The sequence below is a fragment of the Trachurus japonicus genome, chromosome 19 (genome assembly GCF_045865225.1).
Source record: "Trachurus japonicus isolate A0001 chromosome 19, Traja_1.0".
Taxonomy (NCBI): domain Eukaryota; kingdom Metazoa; phylum Chordata; class Actinopteri; order Carangiformes; family Carangidae; genus Trachurus; species Trachurus japonicus.
In genome coordinates, this window is record NC_140925.1 from 1,312,860 (window position 1) to 1,325,424 (window position 12,565).

The 12,565-nt window shown below is 41.4% G+C and overlaps 1 protein-coding gene across 1 annotated transcript in view; it reads left to right on the plus strand.

Annotated features, from left to right (window-relative positions):
• The window catches only part of heatr1 (HEAT repeat containing 1), a 66,304-nt gene that overhangs the window by 38,160 nt on the left and 15,579 nt on the right, over window positions 1–12,565 (plus strand). The window contains exons 26-35 of the mRNA XM_085761315.1: window positions 349–470; window positions 1,009–1,130; window positions 2,028–2,156; window positions 4,020–4,244; window positions 5,049–5,178; window positions 6,245–6,438; window positions 8,102–8,148; window positions 9,562–9,685; window positions 10,359–10,499; window positions 11,706–12,034. Coding sequence (XP_085617441.1) covers window positions 349–470; window positions 1,009–1,130; window positions 2,028–2,156; window positions 4,020–4,244; window positions 5,049–5,178; window positions 6,245–6,438; window positions 8,102–8,148; window positions 9,562–9,685; window positions 10,359–10,499; window positions 11,706–12,034 — 1,563 coding nt within the window. The remainder of the gene's footprint in view (window positions 1–348; window positions 471–1,008; window positions 1,131–2,027; window positions 2,157–4,019; window positions 4,245–5,048; window positions 5,179–6,244; window positions 6,439–8,101; window positions 8,149–9,561; window positions 9,686–10,358; window positions 10,500–11,705; window positions 12,035–12,565) is intronic.

The following is a 12,565-nucleotide window of genomic DNA, read 5'->3' on the forward strand; positions in this document are numbered from 1 at the left end:
TTCTAGTCAAAATGTCTTATTTCTAGTCAAAACTAATCTCATTCTACTTCAAATCAGACTCATCACATTAAAAGCAGCTTGTTTTTAGACACTTTTTACTTCTTTCAAGCAGATTTTCAAGTAGAAAAATCTGCCAGTGAAAGCAAGTTTTTCTTCCTTATTACAAGCACAAAAAACTTGCTTTCACTGGCAGATTTTTCTACTTATTTCAAGTGAAAATGTGTTTGAAACAAGTGAAAATGATCTAAAAACAAGTTAATTTTTAGGTGATGAGTCTTATTTTAAGTGGAAAGAGATTAGTTTTGACTAGAAATGAGACAAATATTTTTGGAAATATGTGTGTGTCAGGAGTCTGGAGCCAGCAGCAGAGGCTCAGACCAACGTGGAGTACAGCCGCCAGCTGCTGCTCAGCTGCCTCCTCAACGTCTGCACCAGGATCTCACCGGACAAGACCGTCGCCACGGAGACAGGTAGGTCACCGCCTGATGGATGGATGGATGGATAGATAGATAGATAGATAGATAGATAGATAGATAGATAGATAGATAGTCATTAAATATTAAAACACGCTGTAATCTTATCTGTGGTGCTTCCCAACCGTTTTTGGCCCATGACATCTCTGGCGACTGCGTCAGTCAAGATGCTCAGATGTTTTAATACGCTGCACTTTATTGAACTCCATTTATATTGAAGTGAAGTGACAGTATAGATGCAGTTGTTTAAGATTGTGTGTGGTGTTTTTTAATCATAATTTAAAAAAGAATAATAATTAGTTTAAAGTTTCAGGCGACCCCCCCCCCCCCCCCATCAAATCAAAGAGGCAGCTTAAAGCTAATAGATAAATGCACAGTGTGTTGCACTTGTCATTGTAGCTGAGCTGGTTTTACTGGGTCCACGTTGAAAACCAGAACATTTAAACATTTACAACCAAGTCAACTAAAACAAACACTGAATCTTTACAATAACATTATATTACATTGACCTGTGACCTCTGACCCCTGCCCCCAGACGTCCTGGACGAGGAGCGGTTCAGCGTGGAGCTGGTGGTCCAGTGCGTCCGGGTCTCTGAGATGCCTCAGACTCACCACCAGGCGCTGCTGCTGCTGGGAGCCGTGGCCGCCATCTTCCCTGTGAGTTACACCTGTCACTCACCTGTTGTTGATGATGATCATAGATATATATATATATATTTATAAAACGTAAAGGTGAAATCCAGCGATCTGATTGGTTGTTAACCGTGGTATAATGAGCATATACCACGGCTACTATTCTAAAGCCTTATCACAGCGTAGGCTATCACTCCGCCTCAGGCACGTATGACTGGTATGAATGGAAGTTGTTGTCGTGTATCCATGACAACGGACTGTTGCAGTCCGTAGCAACAGACAGCTGATGTTTTTAGGATGTTAAAAATGTAGTAAAGTAGTGTAATTGACATGTTGAAGGTGAACTTTGACCTCCAGAGGGTTAACAATGGTAGAGGGGACTGAGCAGTGACAGAGCTACTTGGAGCTAACGTCTGGAGAGGTGGGACTAGTTTTTTATTCTGCTGGAAGAAAACTACAGGAAATTGATTGCGTATCCCTCTTTCATATTGTCTTTATTGGTAACAGTTTTATAAAAGCAATATATCACTCCAGTCCTCCAGGTGGTCTATGCTCATTCTACCACTCTAAGGGGGAACAACGGCCCTTAGAGTGGTAGAATGAGCATAGACCACGGCCTGGAGGGATATATTGCTTAAATATACATATATATACAGTATATATACATACATATAAGAAGACTAGATGACTCACCTGCCTCTGCTGCCCAATGACACAGCGTAGCCACACGGCGGCCATCTTGGGAAGGGTGACTCTCTCCCTCAGAGCATTAAGCCTACGGTGCATGTTCTGCTATAATGACCACAATGTGTCTGCTCCTCCTCCTCCTCCTCCTCCTCCTCTTCCTCCTCTCTCCTCCTCTCTCCTCCTCCTCCTCCTCCTCCTCCTCCTCTCTCCTCCTCCTCCTCCTCCTCCTAACAGGAGAAAGTTCTCCACAACATCATGCCTATCTTCACCTTCATGGGCGCCAACATCCTGCGTATGGACGACGCCTACAGCTTCAGAGTCATCGACAAGACGCTGCACATGGTCATACCGGCGCTCATCAAGGTACCGGTCCGTTGTCGTGGCGACGCACACTCCCATCCGTTGTCATGGCGACGCCCACACACACACACACACACACACACACACAGGCTGCGTTCCGATCCACAGTTTCCTTGGACAGAGTTCACTACTCCCTACTCCCTGCACAGGGAATCTGCCATAGGGAACTCCACTTAACCGATATAACACCAATCGGAACACCCTGCAACGTCACAGCTGTTTCCGGTCCAGTTTAAAAATAATTATTGAAGAAACATGACTATTTCTGTGTGCACAAGCAAAGTAGTTTTGTGTTGCTATGTGTGGTATTTATTCAGTTTTGGGGAATCAGGGTGTAGAAAGCATCAGTGGCTGCAGCTGACAGGGACGGTCACTACTCGATTTGCAACGCTACCCGATCTGTGACAAAACTGGTCTGCGCATGTGCAGACCGGCCGCCATCTTGGACAGCTGCCTACGGCAACTCCACTTGGACAAACCACCACGCTATGAGATAATGACGGAACGATACGAAACGGAGCCGTTTTCGAGGTAAATACATACAAAACCGCTGATGCGCGTTGCGTTCAGGGACAGTTTTTCAGCAAGCAGTCTCCGTATTTACCCTGTATTTACCTCGAAAACGGCTCCGTTTCGTATCGTTCCGTCATTATCTCATAGCGTGGTGGTTGTGCAGCTCACAACTTGTCTACAAAAGCGCTGTGGAGTTTTGGGATGTTGAATTTGATGAGTTTAATGAGGGAAACCAAGAAATTCCGTTAGCCTCCATAGCGTAGCTCTGAGCAGCCAGCTGCTGCGCTCCGCCGTACTGAAAATAGCTTACACCTACAATTAAAGGTAACGAACCTACTGCTATGACTATAGCGATTATGGCAATGGGCCAATTTGCCAAAATGTTGAACTATCCCTTTAAAGTTCTGTGAATTTAAAATACGGTACTGTGAAAATGATTAAAAAATAAAATAAAATAAAAACCGCGGAGGTCCGTCATAAGACAGCCGCGGCAGACTCGTTTATTCAGTGAGTGTTGTGGTAGTTGTGATTGTTTGTGGTTGTCATGGTGATGAGGCCGGCGAGAAAAGAGGACAGTAAACATTAAAAGTCGCCTGTGTTCCTGTTTTCTGAGCAGCAAGATCCAGACCACCACAACCAACCCTCAGTTTACATTACTAATAAAGTATTTAAAAAAATAAATAAAAAGATAAACCGTCTCTGGCGACGCACATAGGGCAGTGATCCTAAGTCAATTCAACTAAGTTTGTCCAAGTGGAGTTACCGTACGTAGCTGTCACAGATCGGGTAGCGTTGCAAATCGGGTAGCGACAGGGACAGCTAACGGTAGCTAAGCTAACGGTTGTCGCTAAGCTAACGGCAGCAGCAAAGCTAACGGCAGCAGCTAAGCTAACGGCAGTCGCTAAGCTAACGGCAGTCGCTAAGCTAACGGCGGTAGCTAAGCTAACAGCAGTAGCTAAGCTAACAGCAGGACGTCAGCTGTTAAAACCCTCCCGTTGTGGGACACGACATGAAACTACTCCAGTTAGCTCAGTCATGTTGGAACTCAGATATCCACTGGAGAAAATATTTTTTCATGGAGCGTTTATTGAGTCACTGAGTTATTAAAGTTAAACAGGTAGCTAACCGTTAGCCGGCTAATTTACTTAATACACGTAAACAAAGCTTATGCCGGAGCGCAATGACTGATGGAAGCTCTGCTCCTCCTCCTCCTCCTCCTCCTCCTCCTCCTCCTCTCCTCCTCCTCCTCCTCCTCCTCCTCTCCTCCTCCTCCTCCTCCTCCTCCTCTTCTCTCCTCCTCCTCCTCCTCCTCCTCCTCCTCCTCCTCCTCCTCCTCCTCCTCCTCCTCCTCAGGCTCACCAGCTGTCTGACGGTCAGTCCCCGTCTCACGTGCACGCCGTGGTTGTCAGGATCGTGCACGTGTTTGCCGACGCGCTGCCTCATGTTCCCGCCCACCGCCGGCAGCCGGTCCTGGTGCAGCTGGTGTCCACGCTCGGCCCCGCCCACTTCCTGTGGGTCCTGATGCTGCTGCTCTTCAAGCTGCACGCCGCCCGGCCCCAGAGCTCCACGGCCGAGAAGGTGAGACGCCGGCGAGAAGGTGTAGCGGCGGGAGAAAAAATACATTCACATAAGTATCGCAATATTTTTTTGACGATTTTTAAATTGATTTTTTTTTTTCAAAAATCGATTTTAGTTTTTGTAATATTTTTAGAATTTTCTTTTATTTTTTTAGATTTTTTTTTTTTATCTTTTTTTTAGATTTGTTTTCTTTCAAAAATCGATTTTTCCTTTGAATTTATTTTTTAATTTTCTTTTTTTTTCTTTTTTTCTTTCTTTCAAAAATCGATTTTTTCCTTTGAATTTTTTTTTGAATTTTCTTTTTTTTTTTTTTAGATTTGTTTTCTTTCAAAAATCGATTTTTCCTTTGAATTTATTTTTTAATTTTCTTTTTTTTCTTTTTTTCTTTCTTTCAAAAATCGATTTTTTCCTTAGAATTTTTTTTTTTTGAATTTTCTTTTTTTTTTTTTTTAGATTTTTGTTTTTTCTTTCAAAAATCGATTTTTCCTTTGAATTTTTTTTTTTTTTTAACATACATAGAGTCCAGGTTTTGAAAAGGGTTTAAGTTCACTTTATAATGGAGTTGAATGTTAATTTCTATGCTCCTACAGTGTTTGTGTGCAGATAAATGTTAAAATGTAGCAGTTTACCTCAGTCTAGTATATCTCATTTTGTCAGAAAGGTTTCAGAAGCCTGGTTTTTCTAGACTCTTTTATTTTTGCCTCTTTTCTTCAGTCCAGGCTTTTGAAAAGACAGTAAACTTATAGTATATATTTATTGCTGCTGAATAAATCTTAAAAACTGACTGACTTGTGATGTGTGCAGGACGCGGCTCTGGACAGCGACATGGACTTCTGGGTTTCTCTGTGTTGTCAGTTCGAGGTGTCGGAGCAGATCACCTCCCTCATCAACATCCTCAACTTCCTGCTGCAGCTGCCGGACGACAAGGACGACGGTGAGACACGCAACATCTGGCACAGCAACAACATCTGGCACAACAACAACATCTGGCACAGCAACAACATCTATTAGAACTAGGGATGTGCACGGTTACCCGAGTCAGAAATCTGCTACTCGGTTATGTATTATTACCCAGTTAACCTAGGATTAAAAAAACCGTCATGTTAGAGCGCCGTGGGCTTTTTCGTAGCCTTAAACAGTTTCAGATCAACCAACATTAATTTTTCCTTTCTGTCAAAATAAAAGCACCAAGCTAATAAAATGTGGTTAAACTCTTCAATTTAAGGAATATAACTTACAAGAAAGTCCCTGAGCCATTAAGTTAACATTTTGCTTTTATTGTATTACAAATGAATGTCTATTTTATACGTTTTATGTTGGTGAATACTTTTACTACTCTTCTCCGCTCTGAAGAGCCTGGTGATGCGAGGCTAGGAAAGTATTGAAAGCAAGGACTGGTTTGGGAAGTTTAGGAAAATGGGAACAGGTTTGGAAAGTTTTGAAAAGGGCAAGGCAAGGCAATTTTATTTGTATAGCCCGTTTTTACCACCAGTTTGTCTCAAAGGGCTTCACATGGCATCGTAACAACATCCTCTGTCCTTAGACCCTCACATCCACTGAGGAAAAACTCCATGGAAACCCTTTTAACAGGGAAAAATGGGAAAAGTGGGGACAGTTTTGAAAAGACAGGTTTGGAAAGTTTGGGATGGATTTGGACCAATGACCTGTATCATCAGAACAGACGTGTCCTGTGATTTTCAGCCTCTTTTCATATTTAAGCTGAAACTCACAGGACACGTCTGTTCTGATTATACAGGTCAGTGTAACGCTCAAACATGTGGGAGCCTCCTTAATTCCTTATTGGGGGGGGATTCAGCAGATTTTCTGTATTAGAACATCTGTCAGAACATCTGTAGAACAACATCCTTCTAAAGTCACAACCTGATCGATAAAGTTTTTATAATTTTACAAAATCAACCTGTTGAGTTCCAGTTTAAGTCTCAGAGGACAGGAAGTAAAGGTGCTCAGACCTTCAGAATAAAGCGCTCCGTCCTCTGCAGCTCCAGCGAAGCCGAGCCGAGGAGTCAGGAGGAGGAAGAAGGAGGAGCAGCAGCAGGAGGAGCAGGAGGAGGAGGAGGTGGAGGAGCTGATCTTCAGCGTGGAGGCGCACAGCAGCAAAGAGCTGCGACACTTCAAGTTCCTGTCGGTGTCGTTCATCGCTCAGCTGCTCGGCTCCACGGCGTTCATCCAGAAGGTTAGACACACACGCACAACACACACACACAACACATACAACACACATACAACACACACAAAGAGACACACACAGACACACTAACAGCCTGTGTGATGACAACTTTTCAATTCCTTGCTTTGTGAATGCCATACTTTTCTGTTGCAGGTGTAAAAGTAGCTACGGCGTTCACAAAGCAAGGAATTGAAAAGTTGTACAAGTATGTCTCAGTTTAAGAAAATGTTTAAAAAAGAAATACCCAGGGGGCAAAATCCCAGTTTTTTTAAAAACGGACACGGAGCATTGTAAAAGGTTTGACACTAGAAATGATATCTAGGAACTTCAAGGATTAAAACCTGGGTGGACAACCCGGTCAACCAGCTGCTGGAAAGCTACAGGGGACAAAACCCCTTTCTGGGGTCATTCTGCTGGAGAAATGATACAGTCATACAACTATACAATTTGGCAGAGAGTATCTTGACACATAGGGGGAGGCATGAAAAAAAGATTCTGGGGTTTGCTGCAACTCAATTTTAAGATATCACCCTCAACATCCCAAAAAAGACCAAAAAAAGTACTGTTCGCCTGACAAATTCTCATGAAAATTATTATTTTTCAGCACTTTATGGAGAATATCTATGCTTAACATGTATATAGAAAAATTCCTTAATTCCTAAGCTTCCATTTGAGTCCCAGATAGCCTTTCTACTAGCTACTGGAAAGCTACAGGCTGGCTCCAAACAGTGCAACACCTATTGTGAAAAACTCCATGTTAACTGGCCTGATCAGAAACCATTCTATTTCTGGTCTCCCCAAAGTGAACAGATAGATAGAGAAGACCGTTGGCCACAGCAAGTGGGGCTTTGGAGATAGAAAGGCTATCTGGGACTCAAATGGAAGCTTATGAATTAAGGAATTTTTCTATATACATGTTAAGCATAGATATTCTCCATAAAGTGCTGAAAAATCATAATTTTCATGAGAATTTGTCCGGTCGAACAGTACTTTTTTTGGTCTTTTTTGGGATGTTGAGGGTGATATCTTAAAATTGAGTTGCAACAAACCCCAGAATCTTTTTTTCCTGCCTCCCCCTATGTGTCAAGATACTCTCTGCCAAATTTTATAGTTGTATGACTATTTATGCCATTGTAGTACCTAAATATTTGCATTTACATCATTTCGCCAGCAGAATGACCCCAGAAAGGGGTTTTGGCCCCCTGTAGCTTTCCAGCAGCTAGTTGACCAGGTTGTCCACCCAGGTTTTAATCCTTCAAGTTCCTAGAGATCATTTCTGGTGTCAAGGCTTTTACAACGCTCCGTGTCCGTTTTTTTGCTTTGCCCCCTGGGTAAAAAGATAAGTATCTACAAAAAAGAAGGAGAAAGAGAAAAAGAAGGGAAAAAAAGAAAAAGATAGATAGACGAGTGGTGTCTACCGTTATTTTGTTTGTTTGTTTTTTTGTCATTACTATGTTTCATCATCTTTAATATTTTGAAACAGAGAATAATACTGGTGTTGAAGTAAGCCAATGAAATGTGTAACAACAGAGAGGGACAGGTATTAGAAGTTTTCTCTTCATCCTGCTCCTTTTCATTCATGGTAAAAATGTGTACACAATGTATATGTGCAATTATGTGAGAACCATGAATGAAATAAATCAAAATGAAATGATGTCATGTCCTGCAGGTTGCCGACGGCGACGACGACAGTCAGGACGAGTCTCTGCAGCAGAGGTGAGAGGTTCTGCTGAGTCCACACTAGTTTCAGTTTCATTGATTTGTCAAGGGACAATGTACGTTAATAAAACATTGTAAAAAAACAAATGTAAATGCACCCGAGTTAGATAAAAAAAAGCTGGTTTTCATCTCCAGTCCCTCTGCCTGATGGTAAAGGGCAACCTTAGAAAAGAGCAACAATGAAGTGAAAAACCAAAGACACATTCAGTTCACATTAATAAATATACATTTCTAAGGCCATAAAAAAAAGGGCCTGAAAACGTACCTTTAAAAAAAATCTTTTAATCTGTAACTGCTGGCTCCAGACAACTGTTTTTAACTCTTGTTTTTAACCTATTTTTCTTTTTTTTGGTTTCTGTTGTAGCACTTTGAGATTTTTTTGGTAAATATAAAGTGTGTTACAAATAAAATGTATTATTATTTATTATTATTATTATTATAACACACGTTTGCAATGGCACAAGGTCGTTAGTGCTCATGATATAATCAGTTGTTAGTGCTGCCGTCACAGGGCTTCAGCAATACATAGTGTTAAGGAACAGGATTCATTAAACCAATCACTATAACTATCTGGTTACTTAAGCAATATATCACTCCAGGTGGTCTCTGCTCATTCTACCACTAAGGGCCGTTGTTCCCCCTTAGAGTGGTAGAATGAGCATAGACCACGGACTGGAGGGATATATTGCTTTTATAAAACGGTTACCAATAAAGGTAATATGAAAGAGGGATACGCAATCAATTTCGTGTAGTTTTATTCAACCAGAAATACATATTATCCAATAAAATAGCCTCACTGTGAAAAAAACTGTTCCCAGCTCTCCAGACGTTAGCTCCAAGTAGCTCTGTCACTGCTCAGTCCCCTCTACCATTGTTAACCCTCTGGAGGTCAAAGTTCACCTTCAACATGTCAATTACACTACTTTACTACATTTATTAACATCGTAGAAACATCAACTGTCTTTTGCTACGGACTGCAACAGTCCGTTGTCATGGATACATGACAACAACTTCCATTCATACCAGTCATACGTGCCTGAGGCGGAGTGATAGCCTACGCTGTGATAAGGCTTTAGAATAGTAGCCGTGGTAACTGCTCATTATACCACGGTTAACAACCAATCAGATCGCAGGATTTTACCTTTACGTTTTATAATACATAATAACTATCTGGTTACAACATGTAGGAAGATACATGACAGATACTCAATGCACGACATAGTTAGTGCTCACATTTTTGGTTGTCAACAAGCCAGTTCTTTACATGAACTTTAAATGAGTGAAATGACGGTGATTCTGAACTGTGTGTGTGTGTGTGTGTGTGTGTGTGTCTCTGTGTGTGTGTGTGTGTGTGTGTGTCTCTGTGTGTGTGTGTCTCTGTGTGTGTGTGTGTGTGTGTGTGTGTCTCAGGCTGCTGGAGCAGACGCTGCTCTACATCCACAGCTCTGCTCGCTGTGTGGAGCAGAACGCTGACAAACCCACGGCCAAGTTCTGGAGGGTTCTACTGAACAAGACCTACGACGTCCTGGACAAGGTCAGTGGAACCTCAGTGGAACTTGTTTCTCTGCACGGTTTGTTCTTTCATCCACATTGTTCGACGTCACACTGTGCGAGGGTAAACAGTGAGTTGTATCCATGGAGACTAGTGGAGCTCTAGACGTGACCAGCTGATGGAGTTACTGGTGCTATTTAGCATTTAGCATGTAGCATAGCCATTGTAGTTTTTCCGGTATGAATTTTTCCAGCCTTGTGATTGGCTAAAATGGCCTTCCTGTTAGGAGTGATATCACCACCTACTGCTTTGGCATGTGCAGGACATTGTTTGAGGCGGATTTTGCGGTTTCATGTGGACGGAGATAGTTTTTATCACACCAGTGGTGTTTTTTTAACCGGGGGCCATAAAAGTCTGGTTTCAAAAATCCCTGTGTTGGTGAGGACTCGGCCTCAGTGCAACCACTGTGGAACTTTTCTGTTGTGTTTTAATAGTTTATAATATTAACATTAATTTAACTGATGATTAAACATTTATCTGATCAATAGTTTAATAGATCAATGTGATCATGATATTGATAATAATGTAACGCCATACTGATTGATTGATTGATTGATTGATTGATTGATTGATTGATTGATTGATTGATTGATTGATTGATTGATTGATTGATTGATTGATTGCTTGCTTGCTGACCGGTTTCTGTGTCGTCCAGGTGAACGCCCTGTTGCCCATGGAAACCTTCATCTCGGTGACCCGGGGGCTGATGGGAAACCGGTTGCCGTCGGTGAGGAGGAAGGCCATGGAGCTGCTCAACAACAAGCTGCAGCACCGAGCCACGTGGGCGGAGCCTCAGGTACCGATCACCATCAATAATCAATACCACAGGGTTCCTTCACAAGTATGGAATTAGATTTTATACATTTCCAGGTCTGGAAAAGTATGGGAAATGGAAACTATTGTATGGAAATATATTTATCTTACTACTTATCTGGGTTTGGTCTCATCTGAAGTTATCTGGGTTAATTATTGTATTGTATTGTATTGTATTGTATGCGCTAGTGTACCTATAGCTACAATCTCCTGGTGATTATTTGGTTACATAAAGGCATATACACATTCAGAATAATGAAAACAAATGATTAATTTAATGATTTTTTTTGGTACCACTTTACTTGAATAGGTATTCATAAGATTGACATAACAGCTGTCATAACCATCAATGAATACTTCTGACAGCTGTCGTTAAGTGTCATTTGGTAACTTATGTCACTTTTGATGCAAAGTTGACATTATTTGAGATGTTTTTGTTATGAGAACTTGACATCATTTTTAAAGTTTGTCCATTAGGTCTGTTATGACAGTTTAAATTGTCTTTATGTCAAGTTGTCAGAACAAAAACATCTCAAACAATGTCAACTTTGCATCAAAAGTGACATAACTTACAGAATGACACTTAACCACAGCTGTCAGAAGTATTCATTGATGGTTATGACAGTGTTATGTCAATCTTATCAATACCTATTCAAGTAAAGTGTTACCTTTTGTATTAGGGCTGGGACGATATGCCTTTCTCCCGATTCGATTCTTCTACAATATTTTGGATGGTGATTCGATTTAAATTGCGATTCTACGATATTGCCGATTCTCTCAATGATTTTTAGTCTTTAGCGTTTTTAACATTTATCTGCACACAAACACTGTAGGAGCCTATAAATGAACATACTCCATTATAAAGTGAACTTAAACCCTTTTCAAAACCTGGACTCTCTGTATGTAAAAAAGGCGAACAAATGCACATTGCACAATATATATTTTTATTTTCAAAAATCGATTTAAAAATAGTCAAAAAAGATATTGCGATATATATGTGAATCGATTTTTTCCCCCACCCCTATTTTGTATAATGCACAACTATTTACTCCAATATCACAAATTATTTGAATTTTTTTACCAAGAAGTCTGGAAAAAGTGTGGAATTTGGAAATTTCAAATGTGTAGGAACGCTGATATCTGATGTTGATTATTGACTGATTGACTGTTGATCCGTGACTCTGCCCAGGTGGCCGCCCTGCTGCAGCTGAGCGGCGAGCTGCTGAGCATCGTGGGTAAAGGCCCCACGCAGCTGAAGGAGCAGCAGGAGGAGGAGCAGGAGGAGCAGGAGGAGCAGGAGGAGCAGGCCATCAACCGTCAGACGGCGCTCTACAGCCTCAAGCTGCTGTGCCGCAGCTTCGGCCCCGCCCACCAGGAGGCCTTCGTCCCGGCGCTGCAGCAGACGGTGCAGCTGGTGGCGTCGGCGCGCGAGGAGAAGAACGTGACGGGCAGCGCTCTGCTCTGCATCGCCGAGCTGGTCGCCACCCTCAAGGCCCTCGCCATCCCACAGCTGCCCAGGTGACGCACGCCATGCCCGTTCTTTTCTTTTCCAGTGTAGTTGTCATTGGATCGTTGTCTCTTTACCTGCTCATACACTCACTCAGTCAAATACAATTATTTTATGTTTATACACACCCATGTTTTTACACTGCAAAAATTCAAAATCTGACCAAGAATATTTGTCTTATTTCTAGTCAAAATGTCATTTCTAGTCAAAACTAATCTAATTCTACTTAAAATAAGACTCATCACATTAAAAGCAGCTTGTTTTTAGACACTTTTTACTTCTTTCAAGCAGATTTTCCACTTGAAATAAGTAGAAAAATCTGATAGTGGAGCAAGTTTTTCTTTCTTATTACAAGCACAAAAACGTTCTTTCACTGGCAGATTTTTCTACTTATTTCAATTGAAAATTAGTTTGAAACAAGTGAAAATGATCTAAAAACAAGTTAATTTTTAGGTGATGAGTCTTATTTTAAGTGGAAAGAGATTAGTTTAGACTAAAATTGAGACATTTTGAGAAGAAAGAAGACAAATATTCTTGGAAAG